At 44.2% G+C, this 18,416-nt stretch overlaps 1 protein-coding gene across 1 annotated transcript in view; it reads left to right on the top strand.

Moving 5' to 3' along the window:
* LOC137372562 (receptor-type tyrosine-protein phosphatase beta-like) overlaps positions 1-18,416 on the top strand; it is a 62,322-nt gene that overhangs the window by 343 nt on the left and 43,563 nt on the right. The window contains exons 2-7 of the mRNA XM_068036486.1: positions 16-270; positions 474-734; positions 2,039-2,299; positions 3,891-4,145; positions 10,939-11,199; positions 11,313-11,573. Of these exons, the coding sequence (XP_067892587.1) occupies positions 16-270; positions 474-734; positions 2,039-2,299; positions 3,891-4,145; positions 10,939-11,199; positions 11,313-11,573 (1,554 nt within the window). The remainder of the gene's footprint in view (positions 1-15; positions 271-473; positions 735-2,038; positions 2,300-3,890; positions 4,146-10,938; positions 11,200-11,312; positions 11,574-18,416) is intronic.

Below are 18,416 nucleotides of genomic sequence, written 5' to 3'. Positions count from 1 at the left end.
ATTTTCTTTTTTCAGTACCATGTGTCCCACAGAATGTTGATGCTCACATGGACTGTGATGCTGGATATACATCAGTCTCATGGGAGTTAAGTGAAGGTGCAATATCATACATTGCAACTGCAGAAGGAAGCAATGTGCAACACTGCAGTGCTAATGATACATTATGTGATATCACTGACCTGAACTGTGGAGAGACCTACACCATCACAGTTCATGCACACGATGACTCATGTGACACTGCTGAAAGTCCTTCCATTACAACGAAAACAGGTAACTAAAGAGAAATGCATTTTCTCATGTCACTAATCTCTGCATCAATCTCAATAACCCTGATTTCTGCGCTGTCCAAAACACTGTTCTCCAAAAAAACTCTCAAACACATTTGCATGAATATTTCAGTTAGAAAACAATTATATAAAGTTGAGCAGCTACTGGAAAAATGCTCTTCATCTGGTCTTTTTTTCTCTTTTCAGTTTCGTGCATCCCACAGAATCTCGATGTCCAGTTGGATTGTAACACAAACGATGCTTCTGTGTCATGGACCCACACTAAAGGTGCATTGTCATACTCTGCAACAGTAGAAGGAAGTGATGGGCACATGGAATCATGTGATACAGCCAACAGACAGTGTCAAATAACCGATCTGCACTGTGGACAGATGTATAATTTAACTGTAACAGCACTGGACCGTGTATGCGACAATTCACAAAGCTCTGTATTTGAATTCAGTACTGGTAAGTCTTGTGTGTGGAATAGGATGATTCAAAAATGGCACCACCAATTTTTCATGACAACTTGATTTATATAGAACATTCCACATAGTAAAACAACCCAAAACACCTCATTGGGGGACAGGGAATGTGGATACTGAACAGGAATTGGGAGAAGTCATGACTGAAGGCAAAGTCTAAAAGAAAAGTTTGAAGGAGTCTTTTGATGATAGTTAGAGAGGTGACAAGTCAAAATGAATTCCACTCAGCAAGTCCATGATGGCTGAATGCTCAGTCTCCAATGGTGATGCAGAACAAGTGGGTGGAAAGGGGAGGTGGGGTGGGAGGGAAGAACAAAATAATAACGAATCAGGAAGGCAGACACTGAAAATTGGGATAAGGAGCTAAAATGTTTTCTGAAGTAGGATGGAGTGAGACCATATGGGATTTAAAATTTTTTTTAAACTTATTTATATAGTGCCTTTCACAGCCTCATAACATGCCAAAGCACTTTACAGTGACTGAAGTATTTTTGCAGTGTAGTCACTGATGTAATGTAGGAAATGCTTTTGGATTGAGGAGACGTTGGAGGAGAAGCATGACAGGCGTTCTGTGTGAAATGGAGCTTTATAGAATGGAACACAGGATGCCCTTGCAGGGAGTGGTGATGACATTGATAATATGTATCTTAGAGGACTGCTGTCTAAATAAAACTGATTCGCTGTGTTGTATTTTTGTTGAAGTGGTCATGTACTGCATTTTTGCTATGTTTGATTCTGTAATGGTGTATCAAACATCAACGTCATTCTTCTTTATAAACAATGGGTCCAATTTCCTCCCTGTTTTCCTTGCTCGAGGGGCATCGTTGACCCTTTCTATCAGCTACATTCCATGTGTCATCCAGTATGAAAGTGGAGAAGGACTGTAAATACAACAGCCAAAACTGTAACCATAGAAACACATGACAAATTAGTACAGCTCAAAAACTGAATAATAAAAGAATGCCTTAATGTTAATACACTACGGTGGCTAGATATTTATTTGTAATTCTCAATGAACCAGTGCCAACTTTGAGTGAAATTAAGCCATTTATTTTCAAAAAAGAGAAACCTCATGCTTTAAAAAGAGGCAAAACTTTCCCTAGCACCTATTCCAACAGGTGCAGTCAAATATGTTAGAGGATTTTACTGATTAAAAGAAAATATATAAGTAAATTAAATCTTGTACAGAAGCACCGATATAATTACGGTGATTTCCTGTTTTGAGTGTTTTGGATTGTAAATATTTCTTGCCCTGTCACCGTCAGTTTGTGTTTTGATATTTTGCAGCCCCATGTGCATCCCTGTATATTTACACCAATCTAAACTGTGACACCAAGAATACGAGAGTGACATGGGAGAAGAGTGATGGTGCGCTGTGGTACGTTACAACAGCAGAAGGGCAAGATGGACATGTGACACTGTGTAACACAACTGAGACAAGCTGTGAATTCATGGACTTGCACTGCAGTCAAACATATTTGATAACTGTAAAAGCGATGGATGGTTATTGTCAGAGTGTAAACACTTCCTTTTTTGAAACTGAAACAGGTAAAATTTCTAAAGAACTTTAAGATGTCTGGGAAATATTACACTGGTACAGTATCAAGAACTTTAATAAGGTTTGAGGACCAGGAAGGTCACAGTAGTAATTTGGAAGGTCACTGTGACACTTGTTTTCCTCTCTATAGTGACCTCATTCAGAAGAGAATTTGAATGCACTGTTCTCTAGGGTTCTATCGACCTACCATCTTTAACATATTGCAATAACAATCACAAGGCTTTCTTTGTAAATGGAGGTTTTTCCCTTCTTCCCTTCTGCTATGGGGCAGCCTCTCAAGAAACTTGTAAACAAACGCCCCAATCAGAAATTATAATCCATGTTGAATTCAGTGTTTCTGAATGGGAATCTAGTTAGTTTAGAGATACAGCACTGAAACAGGCCCTTCGGCCCACCGAGTCTGTGCCGACCATCAACCACCCATTTATACTAATCCTACACTAATCCCATATTCCTACCACATCCCCACCTGTCCCTATATTTCCCTACCACCTACCAATACGAGGGGCAATTTATAATTGCCAATTAACCTATCAACCTGCAAGTCTTTGGCATGTGGGTGGAAACCGGAGCACCCGGAGAAAACCCACGCAGACACAGGGAGAACTTGCAAACTCCACACAGGCAGTACTGCACGGTTATTGGGGATCTCTTCGTTAGGTGTTTATTTTCTAAATTTCATACCAAAGGAAACCATTGGGCAAAACTGGTAGAAGAGGTTCAGTGAGAGGTCATCCATTTGGCAGCTAAGAAAGATAGATAAGAGTATTTTCTAATTGTGAAAAGCTCGGGACTTTGGAGGAGCAGAGAGGTCTAGGGGTCCAGATAAGAAATCACTAAAAACTAATGCACAGGTACAAATAAATAATTAAAAATGGCTAATGGAATGTTGACCTTTATCGCATGGGTGCTGGAATACTAAGCAGTGGAAGATTGCTACTGTTATATAAAGCTCTGATTAAAACGTATCTGGAGTACTGTGTTCAGTTCTGGGTTTTGCACCTCTGGAATGATATATTCGCCTTGTAGGTGGGGCAGCACAGTTTCACAAGAATAAACCAGGGCTAAAAGAATTAAAATATGAGGAAACTTTGAACAGACTAGGCTTGTATTCCCTCAAGATTAAGGGGACGTCCAATTGAGGTGTTCAAGATGATTAAAGGATTTGATAGGACAGATACAGAGAAACTATTTCCCCTAGTTGGGGAATCCAGAGTAAGTGGGTATAGACTTAAAATTAGAGTTAGGTCATTCAGGGATTATGTCAGAAAGTATGATTTCACAAAAAGAATAGTGAAAATCTGGAACTCTCTTCCCCAAAAAGCTGTTGCTGCTAGGTTAACTAAAGTTTTCAAAACTCAAATTTATAGATTTTTGTTAAGTAAGGGAATTAAGGGATGTGGAACCTATGCACAGGTAAATGTTTAAGATACATATCAGCCATGATCTAAATGACTGGCAGAACAGGCTTGAGGAGCTAAATGACTCACTCCTGGTTCTATGTTCCTATGCTTCCCATTGGAACTCTGCATGGATATAATTATTTTATGACGTCTCATTTCTCTTTTCTCCTCCCAAAAGCACCATGCCCCCCTCGGAATGTACAAGCTGATTGTGAGACTCTCACTGCCTTTGTAACATGGGAGCCGAGTAATCGCACAGTGTCGTACACTGCAACAGCAGAGGGGAGTGATGGACACACAGCCACCTGTACCACATCTGAAACAAACTGTCTAATCCCAGATCTTCACTGCAGCCAAATATACAACATCTCTGCACTCGCATTGGGTGAAAACTGCAGCAGCATCCAAGACTCCAGTTATGAAATTCAGACAGGTAATATAGAAAGAAAAAATCTTACCTTTAAATAACATCTTTTATCTTTTCAGGATATCTCAAGACACGTCACAGTTAAGAGATTATTTTTGAAGTGTTGTGAAACTGAGCAGCCAATTTACTCACAGCAAACTCTCAAAACAGACATTGTAGTGCGTGAGAGTCCCCTGTGGAGTCTCACTTAGAAAGGAAAGATAACTTTATTAAAAAGAAAGGAAGGAAAAGAGTATAGAAAGACGTAAAAACTTATAGCACACTGCTATAACCCCAAATTAGTCTGTTCACAACAGCTTCCTAAAATGGTACTGTTCCCCCTTGGTACATACATCACGAAGTCTCCAGAGAACCTTGCACGGGGGTGGACTGCCCAGTCAGTCTCTCCGGCAATGTAGTCTTCAGTGTTTGACTAGCCCTGAACGTTGGATGCTGTGCCCCTTTAAGACCAATTTCTGGCTCCATTCCAGCTTCCCGAGGTTTCCATCCAGACTTTCTCAAAACAAAGGTCTGACAACCATGAGACCTTATCAAATTCTTCTCACAGGCACGTTGAAGCTGTCCAGGCTGTTGACACATCCTTTGATGGTGTCTCTCACCTGCCATCAATTAGGTTATACAGTATATTAATTAAAGTCAGCTTTGACCACCTACGGCAAAAGTCCGAAGGGAATTGCAGACTGGTTTCAACCTCATAATGAAGAGCTGGAACCTGTCATAGCCGCTAAGCGCACTGCACTGTTGAACTACAAGAAAGCCCCCAGCGAGTTAACATCCGTAGCACTTAAAGCAGCCAGAAGTACTGCACAAAGAACAGCCAGGCACTGCGCAAACAACTACTGGCAACACCTATGCAGTCATATTCAGCTGGCCTCTGACACCGGAAACATCAGAGGAATGTATGATGGCATTAAGAGAGCTCTTGGGCCAACCATCAAGAAGATCGCCCCCCTCAAATCTAAATCAGGGGACATAATCACTGACCAACGCAAACAAATGGACCGCTGTGTGGAGCACTACCTAGAACTGTACTCCAGGGAGAATGTTGTCACTGAGACTGCCCTCAATGCAGCCCAGTCTCTACCAGTCATGGATGAGCTGGACATACAGCCAACCAAATCGGAACTCAGTGATGCCATTGATTCTCTAGCCAGCGGAAAAGCCCCTGGGAAGGACAGCATTACCCCTGAAATAATCAAGAGTGCCAAGCCTGCTATACTCTCAGCACTACATGAACTGCTATGCCTGTGCTGGGACGAGGGAGCAGTACCCCAGGACATGCGCGATGCCAATATCATCACCCTCTATAAAAACAAAGGTGACCAAGGTGACTGCAACAACTATCGTGGAATCTCCCTGCTCAGCATAGTGGGGAAAGTCTTTGCTCGAGTCGCTCTAAACAGGCTCCAGAAGCTGGCCGAGCGCGTCTACCCTGAGGCACAGTGTGCCTTTCGTGCAGAGAGATTGATCGTTGACATGCTGTTCTCCCTTCGTCAGATACAGGAGAAATGCCACGAACAACAGATGCCCCTCTACATTGCTTTCATTGATCTCACCAAAGCCTTTGACCTCATCAGCAGACGTGGTCTCTTCAGACTACTAGAAAAGATTGGATGACCACCAAAGCTACTAAGTATCATCACCTCATTCCATGACAATATGAAAGGCACAATTCAACATGGTGGCTCCTCATCAGACCCCTTTCCTATCCTGAGTGGCGTGAAACAGGGCTGTGTTCTCGCACCCACACTTTTTGGGATTTTCTTCTCCCTACTGCTTTCACATGCGTTCAAGTCCTCGGAAGAAGGAATTTTCCTCCACACAAGATCAGGGGCAGGTTGTTCAACCTTGCCCGTCTAAGAGCGAAGTCCAAAGTACGGAAAGTCCTCATCAGGGAACTCCTCTTTGCTGACGATGCTGCTTTAACATTTCACACTGAAGAGTGCCTGCAGAGTCTCATCGACAGGTTTGCGGCTGCCTGCAATGAATTTGGCCTAGCCATCAGCCTCAAGAAAACGAACATCATGGGGCGGGACGTCAGAAATGCTCCATCCATCAATATTGGCGACCACGCTCTGGAAGTGGTTCAAGAGTTCACCTACCTAGGCTCAACTATCACCAGTAACCTGTCTCTAGATGCAGAAATCAACAAGCGCATGGGAAAGGCTTCCACTGCTATGTCCAGACTGGCCAAGAGAGTGTGGGAAAATGGCACACTGACACGGAACACAAAAGTCTGAATGTATCAAGCCTGTGTCCTCAGTACCTTGCTCTATGGCAGAGAGGCCTGGACAACGTACGTCAGCCAAGAGCGACATCTCAATTCATTCCATCTTCGCTGCCTCCGGAAAATACTTGGCATCAGGTGGCAGGACCGTATCTCCAACACAGAAGTCCTCGAAGAGGCCAACATCCCCAGCTTATACACACTACTGAGTCAGCGGCGCTTGAGATGGCTTGGCCATGTGAGCCGCATGGAAGATGGCAGGATCCCCAAAGACACATTGTACAGCGAGCTCGCCACTGGTATCAGACCCATCGGCCGTCCATGGCTCCGCTTTAAAGACGTCTGCAAACGCGACATGAAATCCTGTGACATTGATCACAAGTCGTGGGAGTCAGTTGCCAGCGTTCGCCAGAGCTGGCGGACAGCCATAAAGGCGGGGCTAAAGTGTGGCGAGTCGAAGAGACTTAGCAGTTGGCAGGAAAAAAGACAGAGGCGCAAGGGAAGAGCCAACTGTGTAACAGCCCCGACAATCAAATTTTTCTGCAGCACCTGTGGAAGAGCCTGTCACTCTAGAATTGGCCTTTAAAGCCACTCCAGGCGCTGCTCCACACACCACTGACCACCTCCAGGCTCTTACCCATTGTCTCTCGAGATAAGGAGGCCAAAGAAAGAGAAAGAAAGAATTAAACTCCATCTTCTGATACCACACCGTAGTTGACCACCTATGTGCAAGGTTATCCATTGTCTTGGCTTGTAGTTCAAGGGTCATCAAATACTGTAAGAACTGACTCCTGTTTAAACAATAGGAAAGCAACAGTTATTTTCAGGAAGAGAAAAACAGTAGTTTCAACAAAGGCTGCGTTTGCTGACAATGCAACCACTAGGTGGCGCTGTAGTGGCACATGAGCAAATGCAGCCTCATCGACTGAAACGTCACTGTTTGCAACGTCTCAGGCAGCTGCCAGTAATAAAGATGGCGCTGCTCAATTTCTTCCAAAAAGCAAATTAAACCAAAACCCTCAATGGCTGCGATTGCCGCCTCCATCCCATCCCCAACAGTACCCTGCTCCCTCCTGCCACTGCGCTTCTCTTCGCAGCTCCCTCCCACGCCCCTCTGCTCGCCATTCGCTCCCCGCCTCACCCCTCAGCCACTCACTCCTGCACTTGCTCATCTCCCTGCTTACCCCCCCAACACCAGCTGCTTGTTCCAGGACTCAGCGCTCCCCCCACCCCCCGGACGCTCACTCTCCAACCCTGCCACTTCGGCTGTTGGCTCCCCACTTCCTCCCCACCCCCAGCTGCTTGTTCTCGGCCTCGCCGCTTCCCCCCCTCCCTCAGCCGCTCGCTCACCATAGACTTCCCTCTGCCTCTCGCTCCTACCCTCACTGTTTTCCCCCTCTTGGCCACTTGCTTCCGCCCTGCCGCTTCAGTCGCTCATCTCCCCGCTTTCCCCCACCCCCAGCCGCTCATTCCAGGCCTCGTCGCTTGTCCCTCTCAGCTGCTCACTCCCCGCCTTGCCGCTTCCCCCCTCTCAGCCACTTGCTCCTGCTTGCCCCATCTCCCCGCCTTGCCACTTGGGCTGCTCATTCCCGGCTACCCCCACCCCCGCCGCTTCTTCGGGTAGCATGTCAGGGAGCAATTATCCGAGTGGGGAAGCAGCAAGGGAGGGAGCGAATGGCTGAGGGGAAGCATCGGTGAGGTGGGGAGCGAGCGGCCGAGGGGATGAAGTGGCGAGGCGGGATGGAGCGGCAAGTAGCCTGGAGCAGGAAATTGAAAGCAGATATTGAAGTGGGGATGGTGCGATGGAACAGGGTACTCTTTGGGAGAATGGAGGCGGTGATCGTGGCTATTGAGGGGAGAGAACATCATTGCCTGGTAACGTCAGCGCACACATGCGCGCATTCATACTGGTGAGCTAGCAAATGTTCGCGTGCACTGCTCTGTGTTGTCAGGAGTCACTCCATTAGACAAAATAACAGTTGTGCGTGGCCTACCCTGAACAGCATGAAAACAAAAAGATAAAGTTCTTGGGAATAAATAAGTTCATACTATTGATTGTGTTATGACCGAGGCAGGAAGAGTGCACTGTTTAATCTAATCCCGCTTCTCCACAGGTCACAGCATATATTTTTACATTTTCCCACTTACTAATACAGTCAATCATACACTCTATTTTTCCCAGAATAGAACACACTAAACAGGTTTCTTTAATGAACAACAAAATAATCAGTTTATTATAGAACAAGTCTTAACTAGTAATGAAGTAAATTAAAGGAAGCGGGGAGCGAGCGGTGGGGGGGACGTGGAGAGCGAGCGGATGGGGTGAAGTGGGGAGCAAGCGGGGGGGGGAAGTGAGGAGCGATCAGGGGGGTAAAAGCAGGGAGCGAGCGGCCAGAGTGTGGGGGGGGTGGGGGAGAGAAGCGGGGAGTGAGCGGAGTGGGGGGAGAAGCGGGGGGGAAGCGAGGAGCGAGCCACCTCATTGGACAGCTACCGCCCGCCTCAAACCAGGCAGCCCCCAGTCCTAAAGGTTCTGTCCCACCACAGACCACCTGCTTCAATGGGTGCTTGGAGCTTAGGATCATTGTCCGAAAAGTGGATTGTAATACCGCACCAAACAGCATGACAAAAAAAGGAAAGCAGGTACCAGCCCTTTGTTTTGCAAACTGGAACGTCAGAACTATGTGTCCTGGCCTATCGGAAGAGCTTACACAAATCGATGACTCTCAGAAGACCGCCATCATTAACAACATGCTCAGTAGACTCAATGTGGACATTGCAGCACTTCAGGAGACACGCCTCCCTGCGAGCGGATCTCTAAGGGAGCAAGACTACTCCTTCTATGGCAGGGCAGGGATCCAGAAGAACCAAGACAGCATGGAGTGGGCTGTGCCATCAGAAACTCTTTGCTCAGCATGATAGAGCCACCTACAAATGGCTCGGAACACATACTGTTCATCCGACTGCTCACCGCCTCTGGTCCAATACATCTACTCAGCATCTATGCCCCAACACTCTGCTCCCCACCTCAAGTTAAAGATCAGTTCTATGAGGAACTCGATAATATCATTAGTAGCATTCCTAATGCCGAACATTTGTTCCTGCTGGGGACTTTAACGCCAGGTTTGGGGCCAACCATGACTGATGGCCCTCCTGCCTTGAGCGCTATGGCATTGGAAGGATGAATGAGAATGGACAGAGACTGCCGGAGTTGTGTACCTATCATAACCTCTGCATCACCAATTCATTCTTTCAAACTAAACCCTATCACCAGGTTTCATGGAGACACCCAAGATCACATTGTTGGCACCAGCTGGACCTCATCGTAACAAGGTGAGCCTCTCTAAACAGTGTTCAAATCACACAGGAGCTGACAATTGATACAGAGGAGAGGCTGAACGGAGTGACCTAAGAGACCTTCCTATCTCAATGACTATCTCTTTACTTAGAGAAAACCAACAAGTTGAATGCTAAGAAATAATCTGATGTATATATGTTTGATGTTTAGGATATGTTAATGCTAAAATTGTGTCTTTAGTCAAAAGGGGGAAAAATATAGCGTTTGACTGATCAGTTTGATTGCTTAAACCTCTGGTGGAGCTAGAGAACAGAAGTGGAATTGTTGGAGGTTTCTGGAAGCTTCCGGGAGACATTTTGAAACCGTCACACAGACACAGGCTGCTGTGAAGACATGTGCTCCAATCTATAAGATCTTTTATAGTTAATGTTAATGTGCTTTAAATAAACCAGTTGGTTATTTAACACAGTGTGGTATCTGCATTGCACAGAGTTAAATCGGATATCGAAATTAAACCCAGCTCAAACACAACGCCGACCTTACCAATTATCAGCCAAAATTAAACCAGGGCACAGAACCACTGTCCTGCCAGCCTAAATGAACTGCTTTTTGTGCCTGCTGCTCTGGAGCTGCCATCCTTCAGTGGGGTTCAAGGGTGCTCCTGTAGATAGTGGCAGGAGAGTAGCCCCACGCTGCACTGATTTCATCCCCGTTCAGCCTGCACCACAGCAACCTTCACTGGCCACTGTGGATAGAGCAATAACCTAAAGATTTCGGGATCAGCGTCCTTCTATGCCCATCTGGCATCATTGATACAAAAATTTAACATTCAGAGAAAACACTTGGAGACTCCAAGTGTCAAACTGGGTACAGACCGTAGTGACCCAGAGCACTGAGCTGAAATTTGTTGGCCATAATACATAACAGCTGGATTGAGTAATCACAATGTATAATTGTGTTGGTAGCCGGAATATCGGCGTGGGATGGCTGCTGGGAGAAGGTAAGTTAATTTGCATGTATTTAACTTAATTTTAATATTAAAATGAAGGCCCCACTGCCAAATGGGGGGGTGGGGGTGGTGGGATGCTGCACTGAGGCCTTGCCACGCCGGGGCCTTCTCAGCGTCGGGGGTGGTAGTGGGCCTCTCCCAGAGAATTTTCCAGGCCCCCCCACATAACCCCTGACGTCGGAGGGCTAGTAAATTCAGCCCAATCTTTCCAAAAGGATTTCTGACTTTAATCCAGTTTATATGAATGTTTATATTTCCCTTTCTGCAGCACCGTGTGCCCCAGATGAGATCATTGTGAACGTGGACTGTAATTCTAATCGAGTAGTCGTATCATGGGGACGGTCTAATGGAGCGATGTCATACGATGTAACTGCTGAAGGCAGTGATGGACACACACACTCACACAACACAACAGAGACACGTTATGAAATGCTGGATTTACACTGTGGACAGTCCTATAACATAACAGTAACAACACTGAGTTATAGCCGGAATGGCATTTCAAGTACTTCTGTCCAAATCCAAACTGGTAACGTTATTAATCCTTAAATATTATCGACCATGGAAATAGTTTCACATTTATTTGTTGTGATATTTGCAGGACAGAGAAAGAATTGATATTCATTTGTATTTTCTAAATAGCACCGTGCATTCCTGAGAATTTAAAAGCTGAGCTGAACTGTGATTCGAATGCAGTATCCTTCTCCTGGGACGACACCAATGGAGCAATGTTATACACTGTGACCGCTCGAGATAGTCAAAGAGTCACAGCTTCATTCAACACAAGCGATACAAAGGCTCAAATCCCACACCTGCAGTGTGGTGAATATTATACAATCTCTGTTCTAGCAACGGACAACATCTGCAAAAGTCCCCAGAGTGCAGTGGTGAATGTACATGCAGGTATCACTCATTTCCAGAAACCATTTTGTGACATCTTAACAAATGACATTTTGTATTTCACAGGCAGTATCTAAATGTGTGAATTTTAAATTGTTAATTGTGTTTTTGTTAAATGGGTCCCTTTGCATGGTGCAGTTTGTGTTGTCGAACCCATTTTATAGCGTCCACAGCTGGAGTTACTGTTTATGTCTTTATGACTACTGACCATAGGAATACATTTTGATTTTGCGTCCTCTTTAACCTAAAATGTTTTCACTGATTCAGGTGGGAGCAGGGTTTGTTGTTCTAAAATCTTCTGTATAACAGAACTAATATTTTCCAATAGTGCTTTGTTAGGACCAGCAATATTTTCCCAAATTCTGTCTCTACACTATCGACTGCCCCAACCTGTTGTATGTTTGTTTGGTATGCTGCCACCTTAATATGCTTAGTCAGTCTAGCTTGGAGAGATTCTTTAGTCTGGAGTAATTAGAAACTTTATTACATTAGAACTATGTACAGCTTCACACCAGTCTGTGTGACTCCTCTAAAGCCACACTGCATCCATCTTCAAGTCTCGCTCACATATGATCTTTTACATCATCATGGTAGGAGGTATTCTTTACACTCTCTCAGCATTAACCCTTTCAAACTCTTATACTACATCTCCCCCCAAGTTTTTATCCAAATATATATATTTACATACATTCACTTTTTATTTACATACTGCCCCATTTACCCCCCAAGTCTCTGACTTCATAGATTCAATCTGTCAGGAGGCTTCACAACTCTCCCTGATAGTGTTGTTCTCAGACGCTGAAGATTAGTAGTTTTTCTCTGAACTTTTGTTTCTTGGTTTGTAGAATCCAGTGCTTTCTGAATTTCAGGTTCAATATCTGATTCATGCAAATGTATGACCGATTGGTATTTTTGATGAATAGAATATGGGCGGTGCAGTGGTTAGCACCGCAGCCTCACAGCTCCAGTGACCCGGGTTCGATTCTGGGTACTGCCTGTGCGGAGTTTGCAAATTCTCCCTGTGTCTGCGTGGGTTTCCTCCGGGTGCTCCGGTTTCCTCCCACATGCCAAAGACTTGTAGGTTGATAGGTTAATTGGCCATTATAAATTGCCCCTAGTATAGGTAGGTGGTAGGGAAATATATAGGGATAGGTGGGGATGTGATAGGAATATGGGATTAGTGTAGGATTAGTATAAATGGGTGGTTGATGGTCGGCACAGACTCGGTGGGCCGAAGGGCCTGTTTCAGTGCTGTATCTCTAAACTAAACTAAACTAAACCTAAGTTGAAAGAATAGGATTCCTTCTGTTTCTTATAGTACCTTCTGAAGTTTTCACTAAATAAGATCGCTGTTGATTCACCTCTCTCTGGACAATTACTCCTTCTCTGTTTTGGTCTCATACCCATACCTTTTGTCCTACTGACAACTTCAGTTGGTCCTGGTACAGTAATTCCTATTATAATTATGGGGTTGTTTCTTTCAGTAAGACTTTTCTCTGTCTTGAACTCTTTGATCACCATGGATTTGTAGCCTTGGAACTAACTTCTTGGGTAGGATTGGAAGTTGCATTCTAAGTTTTCTTCCCTTTAACAGTTCGGTTGGTGCTGATCTGCACAACAATGGAGTAGTTCTGTTTAGTTTAGAGATACAGCACTGAAACAGGCCCTTCGGCCCACCGAGTCTGTGCCGACCATCAACCACCCATTTTATACTAATCCTACACTAATCACATATTCCTACCACATCCCCACCTGTCCCTATATTTCCCTACCACCTACCTATACTAGGGGCAATTTATAATGGCCAATTAACCTATCAACCTGCAAGTCTTTGGCATGTGGGAGGAAACCGGAGCACCCGGAGGAAACCCACGCAGACACAGGGAGAACTTGCAAACTCCACACAGGCAGTGCCCAGAATTGAACCCGGGTCGCTGGAGCTGTGAGTCTGCGGTGCTAACCACTGCGCCATTGTGCCACCCTGTAGTTCAGAACTGCTGTTTGAAAATCTTGATTTTTCTTTAACAGTGCTTTAATAGTTCAGACTGATCACTCAGCTTCTCCATTAGATTGTGGATATCTAGGGGAACTTGTTCGATGTACAAATCCACAGTTTTCCCCAAAATGCGTGTATTAATTGTTTCCAAATTGTGGTCCATTATTGGACACTTTCTGATCAGGTATACCATGCGTTTTGAAGATTTCATGTAACACTCGAATGACTGCTTCAGTTGTTATTGTGTACATACGTTTAACCTCGATCCACCTTGAAAAATAATCGACTACTATCAGATAGGATTTTCCATTAAAGATGAACAGATCCATCACCAGACAATCCCATGGTCTGGTTGGGAATTGGGTTGAGATAAGGGGTTCTCTCTGATCCTGAACTGCTCATACATGGCAATTTGAAATCATTTCTTCTGTATCTTTTGATATTCTTGGCCACCACACGGACACCTGAGGCTGTGCTCGCCATTTAGTTATGGCCAAGTGACCCTGGTGTATTTTCTCCAAGTTGTCTACCCAAAGTGACTCTGGAATCACCAGTCTCTCATCACGAGCAAATCATCCACTATGATAAAGTGTCTTCTTTGTTCGAAGATGATTTTCATCTTCTTAGCCTTGTGACTTTTTCTTTATTCATTCATGGAATGTGGGCATCACTGACTAGGCCAGCATTTATTGCCCATCCCTAATTGCCCTTGAGAAGATGGTGGTGAGCCATCTTCTTGAACCGCTGCAGTCCATGTTGGGTAGATACACTAACACTGCTGTTAGGAAGGGAGTTCTAGGATTTTGACCCAGTGGCAGTGAAGGAATGGCGATATAATTCCAAGGCAGGATGGTGTGTGGCTTGGAGGGGAACTTGCAGGTGGTGGTTTTCCCATGCAACTGCTGCCCTTGTCCTTATAGGGGGTAGAGATCGCGGGTTTGGAAGGTGCTGTACAAAGGAGCCTTGGTGCGTTGCTCTGTTGCAGCCAACATTGCTTACAATATTGATAGATGTAGATGCATTCTTGCATCTGCACATGACAAATTTGTTGGACAGAAATAAAAAGTGGGAATTTGCTAATGGTTTTCGTCTTTTGTGGGTCTACCATTATGCTGCTACTGCTGACAATTTGTCCTAAAAACAAATGGACGTCTTTGAAAACTCACATTTCTCATTAATGTAAGGCCTTCGTCTTGCAGATGATTCAAAACCACTCTAACCCTCAGGTTTTGTTCTTCATCGGATTTACCATGGACTAAGATGTCGTCCATATGGCATATTGCACCTTCAGGGCCCTGTGGAATACTCAACATAGTTCTCTGCAGTAGCCCCGGTGCTGACATCATACTGGGTGATAGACGGTTAAAACAAAATCTTCCAAATGGAGTAATGAAGGTTGTCAATAACCTTGACTTCTTATCCAATGGAATTTGCAAAAAGCCACTATTAGCATTAAGCTTCATGAAGGCAATACTTTTGGATAACTTTGTCAAACTTTCGTTCACTGAGGACATCAGATGAACTTCCCATGCCATAGCCTTATTGAGTTAAGTCTACACAAATGCGAAGATCACTATTAGGTTTAGGAACTGGAACCATTCCTCAACACCACTCTGTAGGTTCAGTGACAGGAGAAATGACTCATCTCTTCTAGTTGATGTTGGACTAGCTTCATTTGTGAATGTGGAATCTTCCTAGGCATGAAAAGACATATTGGTTTAGCATCTTTTCGCAATGTAATACTATATGCAGTCTTCAGTCTCCTTAGACCAGTAAACAATTTCGGGAATTCCTCTTTGAAGTGACTGCTGGATTCTTGTTGCTTAACTTCTTCCACTTTCTTTATAAAATGAAGGTCAATACAAGCTCTTTTACTTAAGAGAGAGAATTCCTGATTGCTTAGAACATACAGTGTTTCTAATATTTTCTTTCCCTTGTACAGGAGTGTTGCCTGTAGCTTCCTCTTAACTTCCAGTTCAATCCATCCTGGGCCATGTAACAGAGTTTCTGTTGGTTGCAGAAAATGTGTTGATATATATATATCTGCAGAACAAAATGCCTGATTAGAATCATTGCTCTCACCAAGAAAGTGTTTTGGTTTCACTCCTGATGGAAGTTGTTGAACTTCATTAACCACTCTATGTTTGAATGCTTTTTTGAACTTGTGCGAGTAGAGATTTTACTTTGGCACATTTTACCAAAATGCCCTAATTTCTCACTGCGGAAGCAATCTGCTTTGTTTGCAGGACATTGTTCGCACCTATGGGTACTTTTGGCACCACATTACTGGCAGGGTTTAATGGTGTCTTTCACTGCCTCCCCCCCCCCCACCCCGCCCCACCCCACCCAGAGTACCTTCTTTTCTGGTGCTTCTTTTACAGCTCTCTGCTTAAGGAACTGTACAGTTGCTGGAGGTTTCCTGAACCAAGGTCTCAGGATTGCTCTGTTGTTCTTCCTGACCTCTGCTTATCTCTCCAACTCAATAGCTTTGTCCAGGGTGAGGTCTACTTCAGACTGCAATAAATCTGACAGGGGTTCATTAGCAATACCTACTACAATGCAGTCTCTTATCAATTCTGTTTTATTCTACAGCTAGTCTGTAAAGGTCATTGATAAAAGCATTGACTCTTTTGCCTAGTTTCTGGACCCTTCTGTTGAATCTTGCTCTTTCTAAAATCTTATTGCTCTACAGGTTAAAACAAAAATCTAAAGCTTTTAAAACTTCATCAAATTTAGAAGATGATTCATGAGTGCCTTGTCTTGCAATAACATCATCTGCTAGCCTAATGGAACACAAAAATGTATTAAATTGCTCTGCTTTTCAGACTGGCTGTCTAATTTGGAAGCAATTCTGTATCTCAGAAATCTTTTTCACCAGAGTAAAAATTTTGGGTTTGATTTGGTCTTTCCATGTGTCCAAACCTCTCTGGTATTGTGAATGTAAGTTCTATTGCTTCAATTTGTTTTACTTTCACTTTTGAGTTTTTTCCTCCAGTATTGGAAGTTTCCCATGCTTTTTCAGGCCCCTGTTGACTCCAGCGATGGCCAACGTTTCTGCTTTTGAAATCTCGCCGCTAAACTAAGGATTAACTTGCTCCTCGCATTAAACTCAGTTTTATAGTGTTACTGCAATACTCCTTTAACTTCCTTCTCGTAGAGTATTTGCAACCTCGTTGCTTGTTTTTTTTCTCTTTGCTCCGGTTGCCATGTGTACTGGCGTCGACCTCGGATCAGCCCTCACTAAGGACTTTCCTGGTGCTGCCTGCCTAATGCTGTGAGGGAGAAATTTTTTACCCTCTTTCAGTGTTGCTCACCAGATCCTCAATCGTTACTTGGTTCTCCAACTTGTAGCCTACAATCGCTGGACTGAATTTCTACCCGCAGATTCGCCAACTCCCCATGCCTGGAACTCTGGAGATTTTCCACAGCCTCTTCTCAAATTCTGTAGTTTTGGCACTTTTTCCAGGTCAGCCCTCTTCAAAATTTCTTCAAATTCTGGTTAACAAAATTAAGGCTCATGGAATAGGTGGGTCAGAGTCCAATTGAGTAAAAAAATTGGCTTAAGGACAGAAAATAGCAAGTTGTAGTAAGTGGTTGTTTTTCAGACTGGAGGATGGTAGACTGTGGCGTTCCCCGAGGGTCAGTGCTGGGACTGCTGCTTTTTTAGCCATATATAAATGACTTGGATCTTGGAACACAGAGTAGAATCTCAAAATTTGCCAATGACATCAAACTTGGAGGTGTGGCAAATGTTAAGGATGATATGAACTGCCTGCACCAGGACATATAGCAGAATGGGCAGACAAGTGGCAGATAGAATTTAATACTGACAAGTGTGAGGTGATGCATTTTGGCAGAAGGAATAGGAAGAGGCAATATATAGGCAGAGTATGCAGGAATAGAGGGACCTGGGGGTGCATGTGCATTGATCTTTGAAGCTGGCAGGACATATTGAGAGAGTGGGTAGTAAAGCATACGGGATCTTGGGCTGCATAAACAGAAGCATTCAGTACAAAAGCAGGGAAGTTATACTGAACCTGTATAAAGCTCTGATTAGGCCCCAACTGGAGTATTGCACCCAGTTCTGGTCACCACACTTTAGGAAGGATGTGAGGGTCCTTGAGAGGCTGCAGAGGAGATTTACCAGCATGGTTACAGAGATGGGGGATTTTAATTACAAGGTTAGGTTGGAAAAGCTGGGGTTCATCTCCTTGGAGCAAAGGAGGTTGAGGGGAGATTTAATAGAAGTGTACAAGATTCTGACAGGCTTAGATAAGTTAGACAAGGAAAAACTGTTCCCAGTGACAAATAGTACAAAGACTAGGGGACACCAATTGAAGGTTTTGGGAAAAAGATGCAGGGGGCATATGAGGAAGCTGTTTTCTATGCAGTGGGTAGTAAGGACTTGGAACTCGCTGCCCACAAGGATAGTAGAAGCGGAGACAATCAATGACTTCAAGAGGAAGTTGGATGACCACCTGAGAGAAATAGACTTGCAGGGCTACGGGGATCAAGCTGGAGAGTGGGACTGACTACATAGCTCCATGGACAGCCGGCATGGACTCGATGGGCCAAATGGTCTCCTTCTGTGCTGTAAATGACTCTACTATGACTCACTGCTGATCACCCTATTGTATATTTGTTTGGTACACTGCCACTTTAGTTAGTCTAGCTTAGAGAGATTCTTTAGTCTGGAGTAATTAGAACATTAATCTTTATTACATTATAACTATGTACAGTTTCACACCAGTCTGTGTGACACCTCTAAAGCCACACTGCATCTATCTTCAAGTCTCTCTCACATGTGAGCTCTTACATCATCATGATAGGAGGTATTCTTTACACTCTCT

Source organism: Heterodontus francisci, chromosome 8 (genome assembly GCF_036365525.1).
Source record: "Heterodontus francisci isolate sHetFra1 chromosome 8, sHetFra1.hap1, whole genome shotgun sequence".
Lineage (NCBI taxonomy): Eukaryota > Metazoa > Chordata > Chondrichthyes > Heterodontiformes > Heterodontidae > Heterodontus > Heterodontus francisci.
The sequence above is the reverse complement of the archived record's forward strand: the minus strand, read 5'-3'. Positions and strand labels throughout refer to the sequence as shown.